Source organism: Sinohyriopsis cumingii, unplaced genomic scaffold, assembly GCF_028554795.1.
Source record: "Sinohyriopsis cumingii isolate HCF-2022 unplaced genomic scaffold, ASM2855479v2 utg001437l, whole genome shotgun sequence".
In the NCBI taxonomy this organism is placed as follows: Eukaryota; Metazoa; Mollusca; class Bivalvia; order Unionida; family Unionidae; genus Sinohyriopsis; species Sinohyriopsis cumingii.
This window is the reverse complement of record NW_028315999.1, coordinates 2,193,770-2,216,468: the sequence shown is the minus strand read 5'-3', so window position 1 is coordinate 2,216,468 and position 22,699 is coordinate 2,193,770. Positions and strand designations below refer to the sequence as shown.

At 35.2% G+C, this 22,699-nt stretch overlaps 1 protein-coding gene across 4 annotated transcripts in view; it reads right to left on the bottom strand.

Annotated features, from left to right (window-relative positions):
* Positions 1-6,915: 6,915 nt before the first annotated feature.
* LOC149772507 (uncharacterized) overlaps positions 6,916-22,699 on the bottom strand; it is a 64,756-nt gene continuing 48,972 nt past the window's right edge. For 2 of the 4 annotated variants that reach the window (XM_089947738.1, XM_089947739.1), the window contains exon 19: positions 6,917-9,640. In XM_089947738.1, the coding sequence (XP_089803864.1) occupies positions 9,515-9,640 (126 nt within the window). In that variant the 3' untranslated portion in view covers positions 6,917-9,514. Of the gene's footprint in view, positions 9,641-22,699 lie in introns of all 4 variants that reach the window. The other 2 variants (XM_089947740.1, XM_089947737.1) reach the window with 2 other exon arrangements.

The window sequence follows — 22,699 nt, the reverse complement described above, 5'->3', positions numbered from 1 at the left end:
TTAGGAAGGTGTATTTATGTTTTAATATAAGATTGATGAATAAATCCACCAAACTGAAAGACTAGGTTTATACATATACCCCCATTAATAGACCACGAATTGGTGGATAAATTAATTTGGATAATAACAAAGTCAGAAAAAATCATATTTGAAATGGGGTTTTTTTTATGTGTCAATTGGAAGGCAACAAGATCCACCCAAATCCTGTCCAAAACCACCCAAAATTGCTCAAAGCCTAGGCTGTGCAAATTGAACTAGAAATACACTTGTGTAATGTTGATGGATTGCTAATCATTTTGATTCATGATTGTTCCAGTTTTTGAACTGTTTTTATGTAAAATTCTTGGCAATGTTTATGTGTAATGATCTTTATACAATATTTGGAACTTTTAGTTACCTGCAACACTGGTTGCAAACATTACTTGTATTATGTTGATTGTATTAATGCTTTGCTTTAAATTATGCAAAATGTAATTGAGTTGAACTTCATTAGTTTAATGTTGATACACTTTTTTTCATGTTTTAAAATTGCTTGAACAATAATCTTTGTACATATTTATAAATTTTTAGTTAGTGGCAAAACATGCCATATTTGATAGTAATCTGAAATTGATTATAAAGAAACTATGTGGTACTTTCAGTTGTTCGTTGTTTGATAATGTTGTGTTACTCTCGCTTTTCAGTTATGGCACTAATAGGCAATTATTTACTTCAGCTGATTCTAAAAACGGGAATTTAAATAAAATGCAACGAAGACATACAACATATCGGTATAGCCCGTAGCGACAATCAATTGCTAATAAGAACAAGAACATTAATAGTGTGGTGTGTATATTATTGTTGTCATTCCTCGTTTGTATGTATGGTCCATTATTTACTTCACAATGTGGCTGTTTTTACTTGGAACATATTGACTGGGTCTCTTTTGACTTGATAACCAGCATTAGCAATGAATATAGTAACATTTGTCTCCATTATTTCAGTGTGTGCCTCCAATATAAAAAATAAATGCAGCCTATTTTGTCATCTGTTTCTACAAAATAATACTGTTTCCAATGTCTTCTTGTGGTTTTGAGTATGCTTCATTTAATTTTAATTTACATCATGTTTGTAGTGGATTTGGGCAGGTTTTGGGTAGTCTGGGCAGGTTTTGAGTGGTTTTGGGCAGGGGTCTTTTCTATCACAAAATAATGTATAAATACTCAGTAATGTGTATACTAATTCAGTGGGCTTTTTTGTCGTTCCTGTGAATGTCAATTGTAATAAATAAATTAGTTGTTTTTGAGCATTGTTCATTGAATTGTTTGCTTGAACATGTAGCTCCATACAACTATAGCATTCATCATAATGTGCTGCAATAGCCAGAAGCATAGTGTACCTATGCTTGTTTGGCCTGTTGATGATTCTGCTTATATGGTTCTAGGTTTGCATATTAGTAATATATATGTATGTACTCTGTAAATAATATACTTTATTAAAATACCAGTTTAAATATTCAACTTTGTTAAATATCCTACATTGGAATGTACTTATGCGTAGGAGCTACAAGGAGTTAGGTCCTTCATGTCATACAGATTTTGTTAACTTTGCTTTACATGACTGACTGCCATTCAGAAATACTGGACATTAATGATAGGCCAGCGTGATTTAACTTTTAATTGCTTTAATTTTCATATTTTAGGCAGAAGATATTGAGTAAATGTAAACTGGATAGATGGGCATGCCTGTTAGCTTCTTCTTTGATATTGGCTTTCTGCTTTGTGTACATGGTCACTTTTGAAATTACACAGTTATCTACAGTAGTACTGATCTACATCTTGCCCACATCTTGTTTGACAGAATCTCTGCACAATTAGGGCTGATACATCCACAATCAAAATTTTCTTGCAGTTGCAAAATGGAAGGCATTCAGATCTGTACAATAAAGTGTCAGGGACCAGGTGACCCTAAGAAGATATAAAATGTTTTCAGTGTTTGGAAAGCAAAAACATTTTCCACATATTTTTCACAGGGTACACATTTTGTTAAGAATCTTGAAAAATTTATATTGGGTCCAAATTAATAAATATATAATGCCCAAACAAAAAAATACACCGGTCTTCCTTGGAGAGATAGCAAGGTATACCTCATAAATATAATGAAAGTATAATTTTAGCCAGTGATTTTAATCTGACCATGAGCACTATTAACAGACACTTAAAATTATTTGAATATCAGTAATACCATGGCAAGGAAAAAGTCCTTGGTCTGTGTCATTAAAATAATTTGACTATCAGTAATACCATGGCAAGGAAAAAGTCCTTGGTCTGTGTCATTAAAATAATTTGACTATCAATAATACCATGGCAAGGAAAAAGTCCTTGGTCTCTGTCATGAATTTGATTGATATTTGTAGGAAATTAAACATGTACACCCACAAGTATACTTGGAGAATAACAAACCATTTAAACCAAGCAAGGTTAGATTTTCTTTTTTGATATCAGAACATCTTTAGATGGATGTTATGGAAGTTGTGATCAGACCCAGGTACAGAACATATCACTCTGTTGTGATTTTTAAATTTGAATTCCAAAATTATTCAGAGGGTAATTTTTTATGTTTAATAATTCCTTAATGACAAATGCAGACTATATACTATTTAATAGTTAAGCAGACTGTACATGATGTTGTAGAACAGACTGTACATCATGTTGTAGAACAGACTGCACATGATGTTGTAGAAAAAACTGTACATGATGTCATAGAACAAACTGGAAATGATGTAGAACAGACTGTACATGATGTTGTAGAAAAGGCTGTACATGATGTAGGACAGACTGTATATGATGTAGAACAGACTGTATGTGATGTAGAACAGACTGTATATGTTGTAGAACAGACTACATGATGTTGTAGGACATACTGTACATGGTGTCATGGAACAGACTGTACATGATGTAGAACAGACTGTACATGTTGTAGAACAGACTGTACGTGATGTCGTAGGACAGACTATACATGATGTTGTAGAACATACTGTACATAACGTAGAACATACTATACATGTTGTAGAACAGACTGTACATGTTGTAGAACAGACTGTACATGATGTAGAACAGACTATACATGTTGTAGTTCTTGTTGTTCTAGGGTTTAACACCATTTTTCAGCACAAGATAGGCTATACATGGCATCCAGTATAACTGGTGGAGGAAGAACCACCGACCCACGAGAAGCTACTGACAGGCTTTCCCACATACCCACGCTAGCAGATCCTTGGACTCGAACCCACGCAGACAGAGGTGAGATGGCAGTGACCCGGAATGGTGAGCGCTTTAGACCACTCAGCCACTCGGGGCCCCCTACATGTTGTAGAACAGACTGTACATGATGTTGTAGGACAGACTGTGCATGATGTTGTAGAACAGACTTTACATAATGTAGAACATACTGTACATGATGTAGAACAGACTGTACATGATGTGGAACAGACTGTACATGTTATATAACAGACTGTACATGATTTTGTAGGACAGAGTGTACATGATGTTGTAGAACAGACTGTACATGATGTAGAACAGACTGTACATGATTTAGAACACACTGTATGTGATGTAGAACAGACTGTACATTATGTAGAACAGACTGTATACGATGTTGTAGAACAGAATGCGGGAAACCCACTCAAGATTTGACTTTGTCAAATACCACTTGTGGTAAATGATCAGTATTTTTTAAACATTATTTGAAATAGGGGATAAAAGTATTCTTTAGCTACATAAACTAAAAAGAAGAACTTTAAACAAGAAGCACGGTTATTAGAAAGAAGAAAAAGGAATTAGAAAAGACTGAAACTTTAGAAAATGTGCTTGAACTGAGCAGGAAAAATGAAGAGTTGATGGAATACAGGAAAAAAAAAATGAAAGGGGTTATGATTCATTATTTAACAAAATGAGTTGGTGAAGGAGAAATGTTACGAAGTATTTCTGCACCCTTGAGAAAAGAGATTATGTTAGTAAAATGATGCTTATGTTAATTAGGGACAATGGATCACAGACTCAAAAGGACACTGAACTATTTTGAGCATTGTTAAAAATACATGAAAGTAGACACCATCAATTTGAATGGACATTTTAATAATGTGAATGTGAATATTCCAAAACTTAGAGAAACTATTATTAGAAAGACTTTTATATTGTGATGTAACCTTAAGATGCTTGAAACAAATAGCTGACAATAAAAATCCAGGTTCAGATGGTTTTACTACTGAGTTTTTTAAGTTCTTTGGGAAAGACTTTTGTCATTTCCTTGTCAGATCCATAAACTATGGTTACAGTATAGGGGAACTATAATCAACACAAAAATTGGGAATAATTGCTTGTATACTGAAAGATGACAAACCAGAGCAGTATCATATGAAATGGAGACCAATAACATTCCTGAATGTTTCATATAAAATAGCTACTGCTTGTATATAGTGAAACCATCTTACTTCATCTTATAAATGATGATCAGACTGGTTTTTATTAAAGGCAGATACATTGGGAAAAACATCAGAACCTGTTATTATTTAAGGTTTAACACTGAAACACCACCCCACCCTACCCCAAAATAGGGGTTTATTATTATTAATTGACTTTGAAAATGCCTTTGATTCTCTTGCTTGGTTCTACATCAAGAATGTCTCATCAATTCTTCAATTTTGGAGATTCTATTATAAACTGGATATACACTTATTACTATTACAACACCAAATCATGTGTTACAGTAAACTGCTACATCTCTTCTTGTTTTTACATATAAAGAGGCTGTTGTCAAGGAGACCTCTTATTTCCATATATATTTATCGTCTGTGCAGAGATACTGGCACACATGGTACAAGGAAGTCCAAATATTAAAAGAATATAAATTAATAATAGAGAATATTTGATTTCTCAATAGCAGATTATACTTTTTCTTTCACTCTGGATGGGCATAGTACATCACTGAAGTCTGTGTTTGATCTCTTATTTTGTTAATCTGAATTTTCTGGACTTGGGGCCAATATTGACAACACAATATGATTTCGTGGCAAAGCTGGAAGTGAGGATTGATTTTGTCAGACTTATCAAATGAATATGGGAGACAGTGATTTTTCATTAATAGGTGTAAAGTTTTCAACTAAGCTTGAAAAAAGGTACAAATAAATTATGAAAATAAAATTAAAGAAATAAAAATCATATTAAACCAGTGGTTAAAAAGAGCACTCGAAACATTTGTATGGATGACAATTATGAAAAAATTCTAATTGAAATTAATAATATATTTGATAAATTCATGTGGAATGATTCAGTTGATAAAATTAGAATAAAATGTATTGTGAATGATTACGATTTGGGAGGTTTGAAAGTGATAGAGGTATTTGCATTAGTGTGGATTAGACGAATTACAACTAATCATATCTTAGAGGCATCTTGTCAAAATATCACTAATTTCCACTTTTTGAGGGTAGACTACCTGATGAAAAACTTATGTTACTAATGCTTTTTGGAGATTTTTTAGTGCATGGATTGATTTTGAAATACTGTATCAGTTGATACACATGTTGAGTTTTAGATAGACCCATATGACACAATCACAATGTTCACATAAGTGGTAAATCTGTTTTTTTTAGAATTGTTTTGAAAATGGAATTAGAAGAAGTAAATTTTAGTGGGCAGTGATTTAGTGTGAATCAGTTTTAGCTTTTTAAATTCAAAGAAATAATCTAATATACCGAAATTTAATAAGAAAAAAGAAAAAAACACCAAATATCAGACAGAAGCTGGAATAAGACAGATAGAAAAAAATTGCATCAGCTCTAAAATACTTTATGTTGTAGCGGACAAAAATGGTTGCAAAAGTGTTTACAAGAAACTGATCAAACATGGGAAATTCCTACCTCAAGGGGCAAGTGGCACAGAGAATTTGGTCATGGGAAATTTGTGTCTCAAGAGGCAAGTGGCATAGGGAATCTGGTCATGGGAAATTCCTACCTCAAAAGGCAAGGTGCACAGAGAATTTGGACAAATAGAAGATGATGATTGGCACCAAATTGTCTCTCTTACTTTCAAATTAATAAAGTGTCCACAAATAAGGTGGTTATTTAAAATCGGTATAATTAATAGTAATTTGTGTTTTTGTTTTTTGTGGGCACCTTCCTGAATCTTTATTCCTTCTCTTTTGAGAATGTAATATAATTTAGAGGTTTTAGGCAGACTTTGTGTCCCTCATTATTACTAAATGTACTTGTACACAAAATTATAATTTATCCCAAAAAGGTATTGTCTGGTATATACAACAGGCAAGATGTAGATGATGTTTTCAATTTTATCCTATCACACACAATGCATTACATTAATAATACAGATTCTCATATAGTTCATTAAAACAAGCTTTAAACAGTTTTTATTTAGTGGATTATTTTTGGATTTCATTCTTCAAAACCGTATGTTCTTATTTGTTTTTCATTTTTACATTGTTTTTCCATGGAAATAAATTATTTGTTAACTTTTTCAAAGCTTGTTGTTTTCACTCTTTCTTTGTTACTGTTTATTAGAGCCTAAAGTCGTAACATAAGAATATCATGTAAGACCATGTAAGGTTGCTATAACCATGTTCCGGAAAATAATGTATGCTAAATCTTCTGCATTCTCCTGTGCTAAAAATAGGTAACTTTGCAATGGTTTTCTCGTTTGATACCGAGAAGGAATGGAATAAATATAGAAATCAGCATCAAAAGAGATGATCATGATGAAGATTATGAGTACTGGTAGTACCAATAAATGTGAAAGAAAACTAACCTGGTTAGGGATCGTGTCGCAAATCATCGATATCAGTGTAAATAATAGGAATATACAGGGATTTTGAAGGGAAAAAGGTTATTGAAGAGGTGTGAAACAACATTGTAAGAGGAATATAATTTTATTTCCAAAAATACAATATAAATGCAACGATGATCATGACGAGGATGGTAAAAGACATGAAAACAGGAATATAACATGACGATAAAGATGTTCATATTGGAACAGCTGATCTGGTTACTTCATCATCATCATCTTTATTTCCTTCCATGGAAGATTACATGATATAAGAATAAATCATCTGAATACAATCAATAAATAAGTATTATATTAAAAAAAAATAGAATACAAATTCTTACACTATATCATTCAACAAAGTGTTCGTCAACTGCAAAGTTGCAAGTTTCAGTGCCTTATTTGCGGAAGATAGCTGCACACTGCATGACAAAGTATGCTGCATACAGGGCAAATAGCTTGGAGTTTTCTTTGTCGATTACACCTGATGGTAACCTTTTACCTAAAAGATATTGTAGTAGCAGCTCATCTTCTGCATTAAATAATGTAATGTGCATGCTCAGTGGAAATTTATCAGTAAGGAAATCCCAGAAAGAGTTTCTAAAATTTGACATATAAGGACAACTAACACAACAATGAAGTATCGAGTCAGTATAAACATTCCCACATCTAATACACATATCAAGCTGTGTTTGAGGAACAGCAGCCCATAGTTTAGCTACATATGTAAATACCTTGTGTTGTCTGGTTTTAGCCAACTGCCACACTGAGGCAGGTCGTAAGTATTCGTGTATCGAAGAGAATCTATCAAAATCTGCTTGATTAGACATACGAACTCTCCAGAGGCTATTTTCAAGACCAACAATTTTTTACCTTACAATTTCTTTCCAATTATGTTTATCTGGAATTTCAGAATGATGCAAATAATCATTTAGATACCCAAGCAAGTCAGACTTCTTTGAGGTATAATATAAATCCGAAATTAACCCATAGCTTGACATGCATCCACTCAAAATGAAGTGAAATAATGCAACGTACACATTTAGTATGTACATTGTTAGGCATCAAACACAATCTGTGTAAAAACATCAATTTTCTTCTATCAATTTCGGACTGCACTGATGTACATCCTAGCATTCCCAGGGCGATGTCTGATCTTGTATGTATTGGAAAACCTTGTAAATGTTTGGAAAAATACCTCAGAGTTTTATCCAATAAAGCGAAGTCACTTTTTGAAATGTTACATCACTTCCATAAAACATTGAAGGGAAAATCACCTTTTTAATTACATTTGCAGCAACCAAAGGATTTAAACCATTCGGTTTAATGCCAATACCAAACAGACCGTGAAAAGACTTTTTTTCCTTTCTTGCATGCATCGAGTATTGTGTCATGCGACGTCAACTTTGAGTTAATCCGGTGACCCAGGTGTGTTGCCGAATCAGTAACCGGCAAACATGACGGGCCAAGATACCATTTCATATTTATATAATTCTTGTATTGGGGACCGAAAATGATAATGTATGACTTTGTGACACTAAGCTCGAATCGCCACTTATTACTGTAGTCGTATGCTATATCTAACAGCTTTTGTAGATTGCTAGGATATATAGCCAAAAGTGAAATATCATCAGCTAGGGTTGGATTTCCCACAGCTAAGGATCCAATCTTTGCTCCAAATCCACTATTTTCTAACTGTAGCAGCAAGTCATTTATAAATATTGTGTACATCAAGGTTGACAAAACACCCCCTTGTCTCACTCCTTGGCCAATTGAGAACCAATCTGAAAATTGCCCATTTACAAGAACTTTACTCTGTAAATTTGTATACATGTTAAAAAATATCAGAAGGTATTTACCCGTAATTCCCAACATGAATAATTTAAAAAGCAGTCCTTTGTGCCACACGGTATCAAATGCCTTTTTTTGTATCAAGAAAAGCAGCAAAAACCCGTGAACCCATGTTTGCATTATATTGTACTGATTGCAACAGCACAAAACTCGCTATTGTGCAGCCTAAACCTTTTTGGTAACTATGTTGTTGTGAACTGGGTCACCGTATGTTCTTATTTATTTTTCATTTTTACATTGTTTTTCCATGGAAATAAATTATTTGTTAACTTTTTCAAAGCTTGTTGTTTTCACTCTTTCTTTGTTACTGTTTATTAGGGCCTAAAGTCGTAACATAAGAATATCATGTAAGACCATGTAAGGTTGCTATAACCATGTTCCGGAAAATAATGTATGCTAAATCTTCTGCATTCTCCTGTGCTAAAAATAGGTAACTTTGCAATGGTTTTCTCGATCGATGACCCGTGAACCCATGCTTACATTATATTGTACTGATTGCAACAGCACAAAACTCGCTGTTGTACAGCCTAAACCTTTTTGGTAACCATGTTGTTGTGAACTGGGTCACCGTATGTTCTTATTTGTTTTACATTTTTACATTGTTTTTCCATGGAAATAATTATTTGTTAACTTTTTCAAAGCTTGTTGTTTTCACTCTTTCTTTGTTACTGTTTGTTAGAGCCTAAAGAGGTGTGAAACAACATTGTAAGAGGAATATAATTTTATTTTCAAAAATACAATATAAATGCAACGATGATCATGACGAGGATGGTAAAAGACATGAAAACAGGAATATGACAACGGTTACGACGATAAAGATCTTCATATTGGAACAGCTGATCTCCTGGTTACTTGAATTTTTCAGTAAACCAGGAAAGAATGCCTCGTTCCTCATTTTCATTGCCTTCCACCTTGATGACGGGCTGAACTTTAAGTTGTAAGATAGTACCCAGGCCTGGCTTGCTCTTCAGCTTCTGAAAAAAAAGCATGAGATTATTTGATAATATTTGCAACCTCGAGATCACTCCTATGAATCGTACCTCGACATACTTTCGTCAGCAGAACGAGATGGTACGAGTGTATGCGCTAGCTCACGAGACATCACAGGAAGCAGCAGAGAGGGTGAACAGACCATAGAATTCCGACAAAACAAATAAAACAAACAAATAAAATCATCTCGTAGAAAGGTCAAGATTTTTACAAATGAACTTTTCCTTGAGATGTTTTATTTCTGTAATGGACGATTGTACTAATGAAACCTCAGTTCGAAATAGTAGCTGAAAAAATAAAGTACTCTACGTGTTTATTTATTTCTTGTTTATTTTTTTGACGACCAACGTTGGTAGGTACCCTCTCTGCTGCTCCTCTTCTGCTGATATTAATTAAATTATTATGTTATAATAAAATGATACATCCAGAATCTCATACTGCAAGAACAGCTCGAGAACGATTAGAAGCAATTAAAAAATTTCTTCCTGTCAGAGACTCATTCAGAAAAAATCAAAAGTTGAGTATGAAGAAGACACTAAAAAACTGTTTAAGCCCGTCACTGCAGCTACTGAACAAGTTACAACTGTCATCAAAGAAGATCTTCTTCCGGTATCAAAACAAACTGCGGCGCAGACTGAAAAAATAGCAAGAAGAACTAAACAGGCAAAGAAGATTTTACGAGACCTTCCACCTGGCATAGCCAGGGAAATAGCTGCAGCTCAACCTCCACCTGTTGGTGAGGAAATACTTAAAGGTATTGGAGAACTTCGTACTGAAGTCGCCGATGTGAGAGAAAAACTTGCATCTAAATCCAAATCAGGAGGAGAGAGCTTAAAATTAATTGCAAGATTTAACGAAGGAGTTGTTGAGGAAATTAGAAATATTGAAAGAGAGAAATTACCTGAGATGACATTAGATAATATATCTAATAAATCTAATTTTTTAAAACCCTCTCATGAAAATACAAGTGATGATAATTTCATTAAATGGATATATCGCGTATATTACAATAAAAAACAAGCTAGAGGTCAAGAATTTAAAAGATTTAATGAAGAAGTAAATAGACTTAGAGGGAGACGGGAACAACTAGGACAAGGAGAGTCCTCCCAGTATCAGCTTCCTCCACCTCTGCAACAAATAGAACAACAGCAATCTTCTTCGCCGCAGCAAAGGTTGAAGTCGGAAATTAAAAAGGCTAAAGAGTCACTTAAATCATACTCCTCGAAGAAAATTTCTTCACCTTTACATAAAATTTCTGCACCGGATGTAACATTTACACCGACAGATTCACCACATGGATTTCGAGAAGGTGACTCACCCCCGGTCACCACTGAAGTACTTACTCCGGTAATGCAACCACCAGTATTTAAAACACCTCAAGATGAACCTAAAACAGGACATGGTTTATGTCCTGATAATATCATCAATGACGTGTCACGGTTAGAAGTTCTCATAGGAGGAAAACGTGCCGGAAATAATTCACCAGAAATAACCAATGAAGCAGCTGATATTTGTCGGCGACTATTTCAAGGTGGCATCATGGATATTGGCGTTTACCGAGAACTTATTGATGAGCTCGTTGATGACTAGTTGTTAGATAAATGGTAAATAAAATAAGATGATTGTGCATGATAATCATCGTAAACCCACACAGGTTAGAGCGGTAAGCTCACGATTACCAATCTATAGTGTTATTTACGGAAATGGACTTGGTGATGTCATTCGGGGATTATTCACGAGGATAGCTCCAAAAGTAGCACCTGTTGCAAAACAATTATCGATGAAGGCTATTGATATTGTTCGTGATAAAGCTCCTGGTGCAATTGTCAATGTTGCTGGTAAGGCGTTCTCGGCGATCAAAGAAAGACTAGCACGATTATTGCGACGAAAACAACAACCACCGGTGAAACTGGCAAGTACTGAGGTGATGCCTGCAGATGTTAGTAAAATAATAAATCAAGCTGCAAATCAAAAACTAGCGGCGATATCTGAAGAAGCAGAAAAAAATATAACAGCAAATTTAATAGCAGGAAGTGGTCTTCGTCGACGATGATCATCATTTGGAAAAATGGTAACTATAATAAAAATGTTCAGGCGCGAATCAGACCCAGTATTTGATATGGAGGCACCTGTACTTAAGTACGAGTCGGTACGTGATTATCAATTTTATTCTTATGACGCAAGACTACCAAATCAGCGGGGGAGAATCGAATTACAGGTTCATGATACAAGTAGATATTTCTTGCCCGCTGAAGCGTTTATTGAAGTAGAAGGTATACTTGTAAAGGGGGATAATACGGCATATGGTGCCAATCTGCGTGTTGGTTTTGTCAACAACGGAATTATGGCACTGTTTGATAGCGCCACATACATGATTGATGGAAAAAATATTGAATCAATTCAGAAGGATGTTGATGTTGCTACAACAATAATTGGTCTGGCGAGATATTCTGACGACTTTACAAGATCAGCTGGTCCAACAATGATGTTCGCTAAAGATATCACCGACAACGCTAACCATAATCAGTATATCAAGTTATACACGCCAAGGGCTACTGCAGTTGATAATCAGGCAGAAGCCGCCAACCCAGACCGTGAAACTAGACCAGCTGCTGAATTTGAAATCATAAAAGATATTGCCCCGACTTACAACTTAGGGTTTGCAGCACGCCGGGCGGCGCTGTCGGGAAATGATAGAAATTTTTCGTGTGCAATTCCATTATCTCACATCTTTGGATTTTGCAGAAATGTTAGAAAAGTCATCTTTGGAGCTAAACACACAATTGTGCTCGTAAGAAAAGGTGATGATAATGATGCAATCTGGCGAGGTGCTGGTGTTGCTGATGCTGGTAAAGTAGATATAACAAAACTTTCATTGTGGATGCCAGTAATAACTCCATCTATTACTGAGGAACAAAAATTACTATCTTTTATGGATCAAGGCGGTAAATCATTGCTATCATGGTTAACAGTAACCACAGATGCTGCTCAAAGCAATATTAATGGTTTATTTACATGGCATATAGCATCACAACAGGGTGTTTCTGCACCACGACATATTTTTATTGCACTGCAAAATATTGACCGGATAAATAATCAAGAACATTCACATATGATATTTGATAACCTTGGAGTTAATGAAGTTTCCTTACGGATAAATGGACATCAAGAACCAACAGAAAATATACAACTAAATTATGCACAAAATCATGTAGCGCGCGCATATCATCGTTTAATGTCATTCATGGGACGTGATCAAAATATAGATACCGGTTTGCAAATATCACAACTAGATTTTAGAGGTCTATATCCGATTTATTATTTTTCACTAGAACATCTTGATTTATCCAAACAATCTGTTGTTGATATACACTTTCGAGCTCATGTTACTAACCCACCAGGTGCTGGTGCTTTCTACAGAGCGATCGCGGTCATACTTAGCGACAAAGCCATGTTACTTGAAGGTGGCAGTGGTCGAATGAGGGTCGTTGATGCACCGGTGGAAAATCTTTAATCGTGTTATTTAGAAAAATATTATTTATATAAAAATGTCGTATAGTCATGTTAATGTTACTCTGACCCCCGGTCAGGTAAAAAAGCTTCAATCAAAAACCGCCAACAAATGCGGAACTAAAATATCACTAAAACGAGATCATATTAGTGGTGGTCCAAACAAATTATCGTTGACAAATAATCAGATTAAACATTTCAATAAAGCCCTAGAATCAAAAACTGGAGTTCAATTCCATCTCTCCCCGAGCGCCATCAAAGACATGGTTAAAACAGGTGGTATATTTCCACTACTTGCGGCCATTCCGGCATTAATAGCTGCAGCTGCTCCAGCCGTAGCAAAAGCGGCCGCGTTAGGTGCTGTTGGAACAGCCGCTGAAATGGCACTAAAGAAAGCAACAGGGCAAGCATACAAAAAAAGGGGCGCGGCTTAAGATTGCCAGGATCTCGTTGGGGGAGAGGCCTAAGGCTTCCAGGATCATTTCGTTAGACGTTCCAGCATCAAATTTTGATTTACTTAATGCCGCTAAAAAATTAAAAATATCTGCCTTTAGAGGTGTTTTTATGCGAGATCAATTACCGAAACAACCAAACAAACTAGAAACAGGTATTATTAATCTTGACAAACGTTCCGGACCCGGTACTCATTGGGTATCATACGCGGTTGACCCGCGTGGAATTGTTTATTTTGATTCGTACGGGTTAGCTCCACCTGTTGAATTTATCAAGTATGTCGCACCACTCCACGCAAAAACCTCTGGTTACAAAGTTTGGTATTCAACGCTACCCACACAAACAGTGACAGATCCGCCAATATGCGGCCGTGAAGTAATTAATGTACTCGACGCTATATCAAAATCATCCAGGCCGCCACATAAAGTCGTGCACGATTATACAAGCAACCGATATGTTGCGCGTAAGGCGTTTTAAACAGATCTTAGATCCGAAGGATCTTATATAATGGTTGACATTTACGGAAGATCTTCTTCACGCGTTAAGAAAAAGTCCGGCGACGTTGATCTGTCGAAGTATGTGACTAAGGATGACCTCGCTGATATCATGAACCTGGCTGGAGTTGACCCAGATGAAGTTGTTATTTTTCAAGATCGATATGGTAAACTAAAAACCAGCAATATCAAATGGAATGATATAGTCCGGCGAGTACTTGGTGCAGTTACGGATAATATTCCCGTGTTTACTGACGGTGGTAGAATCAGAGATTCAAGTATGTCACTTAAAACCATCAGAGATGAAATTGCAAAAAGTGTTGCTAATCGCGTGAGAAACACCGGTGACACAATGATGGGTGAACTTAGCATGAACGGGAACAAAATAGTAGTTTTAAGAGATCCAACATCTGACGAAGACGCAGCAACAAAAAAATACGTCGATGTCAACTATGGCACCGTAGACGGTAAATTATCCACGTTACGGGCCGAATATGACGTTCACGCAGGAGCTTTTGGAAGATTTCGAAGAAATTTTCAAAAAATCGATGATGCCATAGATAAATTCTTCGGTACTCCACGCGCCATTGACATGAAACTCGTTGATATCAAAACTGACCTAGACACGATCAAACAAAAACAGCAAGACATCGTAGCGGGAATTCCTGAGATTGTCAGCAAAACCAATTTGATTAAAATTCCAGCTGAAATAACTCCCGGGCATATTACAAACATCGTATGCACGGTATCTTCGGGATTTGCAACATGGTCGCAGCAAAATAATACTATCAAATATACCGCAACAGTCACTGGCGTGTACAGGTTGTCTGTGTTTAGTGCTGCAAAATTTGAAATATTTACAACGATTCCATGGCGTCATTCCACCGACAGGTTTTCCGGGGTTGTATCTGTTGTATTAAATAGCGGAACCGAAGAAATATTTATTCTGGAAGCAGATGATAAGAAATTAACCGCAACATCCTTCTGGTGGTGTTTGGAATTTGTAGCTGAAACACCTCAATTGGTTACTGCATAAAAATATATATGGACGGTGCACAATACAGGTACAATCAAGCACGTGAATGGCAGGCGGCGCTAAAAGATCAAGTTGATCAATATACAGTAAAAGTAAAAAAATATCGACGACGATTGGTTATCGTTGATGTGATTGTTTATTCAGTATCCGCTGTTGTTGCTGGAACCGGTGTCATATTATCAGCGTTGACAACGATGGCACCAGTAGCTGTAACTATTTGTATTTCAGCAGCAACAACTATTGCAGGTGTGCTTAATATCATCACAAAAAAAATATGTACTTGTACGAACGAAAAGTTATCCGATTACAAAATAAAATTACATACAGCGACGGTAGCATACTCGAAATTATCCTCGTTGTTATCAGCGAGTCTCAGTGATGGAATTATATCTGATTTCGAATTTTCAATGATAACCAAAATATACGACGAAGGTATTAAAGATACAAGTATCAATAATGACAGAATTACTACAGCAGATCGTGACCAACACAACACCGCCAAAGATAACGATGATCTCGGTAAGTTCAATTAATCGTGAATTTAGTGTTAATTTTCCCACTGCAATTCCAGTAAAAGAAATAGCACTAGCACAATTACGAGTATATTACAGCTGGCCAAATATCAGATCAAAATCATTTAACGGTACACCAGCAAATAATTCGCTCGTATTTGCTAACAACAAACCCGATGAAACACCTGACTGGGTTGTTGTTGGAATACCAACCGGCAGTTACGAGATTGAAGAGATCAGTGAGGAATTTGCGCGTAGAATAAAATCAATAACGGGAAAAGAATCAAAAATATCAATTAATGTTCATGAACCCACCCTGTCCTCGACGATTGAAATAAACTCGCCTGATTATGCCGTTGATATTTATCAATCCACGATAAGATCCGTACTAGGTTGGCCTGAAATATCACCACCGATAACACCGATACCACCAGAACCGAAAAAGTCTGATTATGTCACGGATAGACAATCATATCATGAAATTAATCCATCATACGGGGAAGAACTACGTATTTTAAAAGGTAAATCGATGCTCAGCAGGTTTTTCGTTTTCAGTTATGATGAGTTATGGGCTTTTAACAATTCCGGGGAAAAAGCAAATAGTTTTAGTCTTCATCGGAGTGATATTATTAAATATTTTCAGGAAATCAATCAAGAATGTAAAAAACAACTAGATCAACTAAATCAATATTTTAACGAACATATTTTTGACATATCAGCGTCATCGCGTGAAAAAATCATCACGCGTGTGGAAATATTAAATCAGCTTATATCAGATATGGAATATTTTAATAACCGAATAGTTCAAGCGATGGTTAGTTTAGAATCATTTGAAGGATATGATGCAAAAAGATGGTTAGAAAAATATAAATTAACAGAAGCCGATGTACCAAATTATAAATTTCCCGGGTATAGTGTAACCGAGTTAAGAAAATCTATCAATGATGTCATTGATGAGTTTTTTCCTAAAATACTCGATGCATGGAGAAAATTAATTCCACCAGCAGCTGTTCTTAGACATGATAATGATCCACACGGCGGCGGAAGACACGTATCTCCGGGAATCGTTAATATAACACCGACGGTCGCGGTCAATCTGGTTTGTGACGTAATCGATGGCAGCTATCAAATAGATCTCGGAAGATCAAATCAAGCTCAACAAGGATACATCCTGTACACGTTCACACCACAAGTTCCCCCTGGAAGTTTAATCGTGCAAGAACCAACTAATCCCGTGTATCTGCGGTGTCACAATAATATGTTAACGCGAATCAATTTTAAACTCACAGACCACCTTAATCGCTTAATTGACATACGTGAAGAAGAGCTTGTAATAAATCTGTATGTAAAGTCGTAAGACTTTTGTCGTAAGACTTTTATCGTAGATCTTTATGTAATAGAGGGTTTACCAACTCACCCATCAGAGTTATAAATAAATAAATAATAATTCAGAAATAAAATAATAATTCAGAAATAAATAATTTGTAAAATTAAGAAATTTGTACAATTTTATGTTTTTGATGGGGTAAATGGTACTCAAATTAAGAAATTTGTACAATTTTGTAAATTTGATGGGGTAAATGGTACTCAGATTAAGAAATTTGTACAATTTTATGCTTTTGATGGGGTAAATGGTAGTCAAAATTAAGAAATTTGTACAATTTTGTTAAATTTCAGTAAAAATAAATAAATTAATTCAGAAATAAATAAATAATAATTCAGAAATAAATAAATAATAATTCAGAAATAAAATAATAATTCAGAAATAAATAATTTGTAAAATTAAGAAATTTGTACAATTTTATGCTTTTGATGGGGTAAATGGTAGTCAAAATTAAGAAATTTGTACAATTTTATGTTTTTGATGGGGTAAATGGTAGTCAAATTAAGAAATTTGTACAATTTTATGTTTTTGATGGGGTAAATGGTAGTCAAAATTAAGAAATTTGTACAATTTTGTTAAATTTCAGTAAAAAAAAAACAAATTAATTCAGTAAATAAATAAAATTAATTTATAATAAATAAAATTTATAATAAATAAAATTTATTAGGAACAATTTGACAAAGTTAGAACTTTCTTGATTTTGACTACCAATACACGTGGTCAGCGTTGACATGGACCCCAGTTACCAAAACTTTCATTTTCATTATCACCAGTAACGAAGTTACTCTGGACCGTTTCACCAGTAACGAAGTTACTCTGGACCGTTTCACCAGTAACGAAGTTACTTTGGATCGTTTCACCAGTAACGAAGTTACTTTGGATCGTTTCACGATCTAACATAATTTTTCTTAATAGTCTTATACGGGTACTAATCGTTTTCTTTGCCTCATACTCGTGGGATAATAACGATTTAATTCTTTCTACGGCGGCAGAGAGAGGAACGAACTCCTTCACATGATCATCTTCTACGGTAGCTAGCGACTGAAACATTGCCGCCTGAATCCGTTTCATGAGCCTGTATTCAGATGATAGTGTGTGTGTCCCCTGGGTTTTACGTTCTTGTAAAATCTCAAATTCAGAAACTATTTTTTCAGGATTAAGTTCATCAGATATATTAATTCCATCTTTTTTCAATTTTTTAATAGCAACAATTACATCATTGATATTTTCATGGTTCATTTTATAATATATGAATCTTTAAAATTAAAAAAAAATATCCCTAGAACACCTATCGAGTGTTTAGCGAGTTCGTCGGGATGTTTCAAGGACAGCACAAACATATAACTTAACTAAGGACAGTACAAACATGTACGCTCAGCAAAATCCCACCCACAATAATTAATCCAGTGGGTGATACGAAAAATATGTATCAACCACAAGTCAATATTGTGGTTGGGAATTTTGCTGAGCGGGGGGTTTTTTGCGGTTCCCCCCACTATTATAAAAATCGCAATTATGCGTACACCACCGACAAATTGTCAGCCATGGGGGTTTGATCCTGGACCGCGAGCGTCACAGTCCAATACCATACTGATTGAGCTATCAAACCTTGTTACGAACATATGTTTTGGAAGTTAATATATAGTTAGCTATATAGCTAAGGAACCAATATTTACACTAAACAGCGGTTTCTGAATAATAACAGTTTCTGTATTTATAACAGTTTCTGAATAATAACAGTTTCTGAATAATAACAGTTTCTGTATTTATAACAGTTTCTGAATAATAACAGTTTCTGAATAATAACAGTTTCTGTATTTATAACAGTTTCTGTATTTATAAACAGTTTCTGAATAATAACAGTTTCTGTATTTATAACAGTTTCTGAATAATAACAGTTTCTGTATTTATAAACAGTTTCTGAATAATAACAGTTTCTGTATTTATAACAGTTTCTGAATAATAACAGTTTCTGTATTTATAACAGCGTTTTTCCTAAGCAGACTGAGAATCAATAACAACAGTTTCTGTATTTATAACAGCGGTTTTCTTAAGCAGACTGAGAATCAATAATAACAGTGGCATGAACACACCCGCAGGTCGATTACCATGACAACGGTTTCTGTTCTACACACAGCTTCCTGCGGATCAATAACATTGTCATGATCTCTCGTAATGTTGTATGATGGGGAAATATTTAAAAAACATAAATAATACTTCTACGAGTAATTAATTACGATGTAATTAGTTAAACTGACTAATTACGATCATAAAAAATCAAAAATCTACGAAGAAAACTATATATTACAAAGTAATCTCCCTTTTATATAATCAAAATTCAGTAGTGTATGGAGGACCTACTGTAACATAATTTAAAAAAATTAATTCAATGTGGTGATGATAGTTAATAATGTGGTGATGATAGTTATTGATACTGAAATGTAATTTTCTGCTTATATTTTTTCGAGAAAGTAGATCTGGTTATATTTTCTGCGACGTATTTTACCACACGCGAGTCAATATCAAAATATGTCGCAGCCGCGTTCATAGACTGAAACATAATTTCTTTGCCGGTTTCTATGTTTGTGGAAATTACCGCCCTTCTAGAAACTGTCTTACATCTTCCCGTATTACCACATGCAGAGTTCACGCTTCGTGTGACAACACGAAGGTTGGATAAATTATTGTTTTGAGGATTTCCATCAATATGATCAATAACAAGACCGTCATTGATCATCCCATTATGACATTCATACGTAAATCTATGACACAGATAATGTTTCTTCCCAACAGTAAACATTAGATAGCCAGTATTAGAAACAACGCCAACTGGTCTCTTCAACTTGCAGTGTCTGATGATACCATTAATATTTGATTCATAGTTTGTTATGACAGGATGTGGGACAAATATATTTTGCTCCATTATAATAATATTATGCGTTTAAATCATTGTTTGTCTGAAATCTTGATATATAATCCCTCACGGATTTTATAGCGTTTTCACCGCTATTATTTTTTTTGTCATAATATCTTTTAAGTTCTCTGAACCGTTTCCCGCCGCACTTTCCACATAATTCTGTTTTTCCTCGCACTCCAATACCACACCGTAGACATGGTATTGGTCCTAGACTTCCTCGTCGTATGTTTTGTGAGTGCATCCAACAAAATTCCTTTCTACAGGATTTGTTGCATCGATTTACTGAGCCGATCATCAACCATCTACATTGAGACATTGTATATATATATATAATTTTCTTTATTTAAATATTTGTTTTAATTAAATGAACGAGTTTGAGAGATTATCCCAAACTAGGCCTGTTAAATATAAATTCAACCTTGACAGATTATCTTCTGACTTGCCAGTGCGAGATCTGGTTGATCCGAAAAATAAAAGTTTGATCTCGAAAATTCACGACGCCAAGAAAGAATTTTACACGGATGGTGCATCTCATACATGGTCAACGTTCAAGATTATACGCCCTGACGGAGTCAAGGACGCTGTCACGGACGCCACAATGAACGACAAGCGAGCGGCAACTATCATTAACTACATCGCTGAATACGAGGGCAATCAAAAATATTTCTTCAGAGTAAAATTTATTGTATTAACAGAAACAGGTAGTTGGATTATCCGTGACAAATATGATCCTGTCCTTGGTAATACTAAAACTATCATATTAAGTAAAAATTCCAGACCGGGTCTACTGACGGGTATTGACAAACCGTATTATGAACGAGCGTATCCTGTAACAGCGGTTATTTATGGAATCTATGAGATAAATAAAATACCCAACGTTGATAAACTAGCGCCGATGAAATTTTCAAGGTTAAATTGTGTAGCCGAGCGAGTAATAGAACACTTTACAAACGCGATGCGTGGAAATGGATTAACTGATTTAAGGCGTGAAAAAATAAACTCGTGGGCTGATTCAGTTAAGGATACCGGTGCTACAATAAAAGATGTTGCTGAGTTAGGAAAAATATTAAAATTTCCAATAACCGTATCGACAATAACGGGAGAAGTACTGTACCAGTCGAAATATAAATCGAAGGGAGCTCCAATAAATATTATCGATCATAACGCGCACGCATGGACTAACGCAGTAACAATATTTCCACGTGATCGAACTGTTAGATTTTACTCCCAGATAATTCTGGGGCAGATATGTTTGATTTTATCAACGAAATAAGTAAAACCGATCCTGTATCGGTATGGTTATTTAAAAGTAATGAGGAGGGTGAATTTGATCAGTTTGTCAAACCAAACGGTGAAATATATCGCACAGAATCCCTCCATGACGAGATGAAAAATCTTGCGACGTTTTTACAGTGCAAGCACGCGGAAAATACTGACAAATTACTAACTAATTGTTTTACCGTTCCATCTGTTGCGGCTCATTTCGCCAGAGAGAGAAATTCATGGAAACCAACACGATTTGATTTACTCGAGGACGTACGCGCAAGTTGCGTCGAATATGGACATGGCGGATTATGGAATACCAAATATAATTACAATGATGTTATTTCGGTTGATATGGTTGCATGTTATCCAGGAAGTTTTCTGGGATACGGAGATTGTTCTGTGTACTTTGAAAGATTCGGTCACCCTACAAACGAGATGACGCGAGTGGCAATTAATGGACCATTACCTGATTTTGATCTGACTGGATTCGCCTGTATTGAATCATTCGAGTTTAACGAAAATCTTCACAAGATTTGTTATGTTTGGTTTGGTAGACATTTTTGTGAAAAACGTTGGGCACCTATAGTTTTGTTGCGATATATGCTAGATTGTATGATACTGACATCGTTGGTGGTCAGTGAGGCAATTATATCATATCATGCACAGACCAAAGTTTGGTTTCCCATGTCAGATTCTGAAGTTATTAGCGAGTTTAAGGATGATATTCCTAATAAACTCAAAACCGCAAAAGATCTCGGTAGAAAAATTATAGGTAAATTTACTCAAGGTGGTGCATATGATTATAAAAGACATCACGCACGATTAATTCTAGATGATGCCGAGTACGATTTTATAATCGCTGATACAACGGCGAAAAATACATTTGTAAATCGAGAGAGTGTTTATTTATCCGACGGAACAAAATTAGGTACAATCGTTAGTTACATAAATGACGTATCTCCGCAATATACTCATCTAAGATCTTCCATGTTGGCTTATGTTTCTATAAATTTATTATCGATGATTAATAGATTTCCTGAGACCGCAGTCAGAGTCGCAACAGACTCATTTTATATTTCAAGTAAATATTTAGAACCTGTTATGAAATTTACAAGTAATGATGAACGATGGGGTTCGTGGAGAATAAAAAAGGAACTATTACACAATTATGTAGAATCAGCAGATGTTCCAGTGAGAGATTTTTATCGTGAGGGTAATAAAATATCAGAAATGTCGAAAGCACCATCGTTGAGTGATCCAATAACCAGATATAAGACAGTATATCTCAATGGACCTGGTGGATGCGGCAAAACAACTCGAACGATTAATGTTTTTAGAAATTCAGATATAATCGTGCTGACACCCACACATAGACTTGCACGTGAGATGAAACAGCGGCAAGTACAATCGTGTACGTATCATAGTTTCTTTCGGTGGCGCGGAGATACATGGACTCCTGAACGGATGGGAG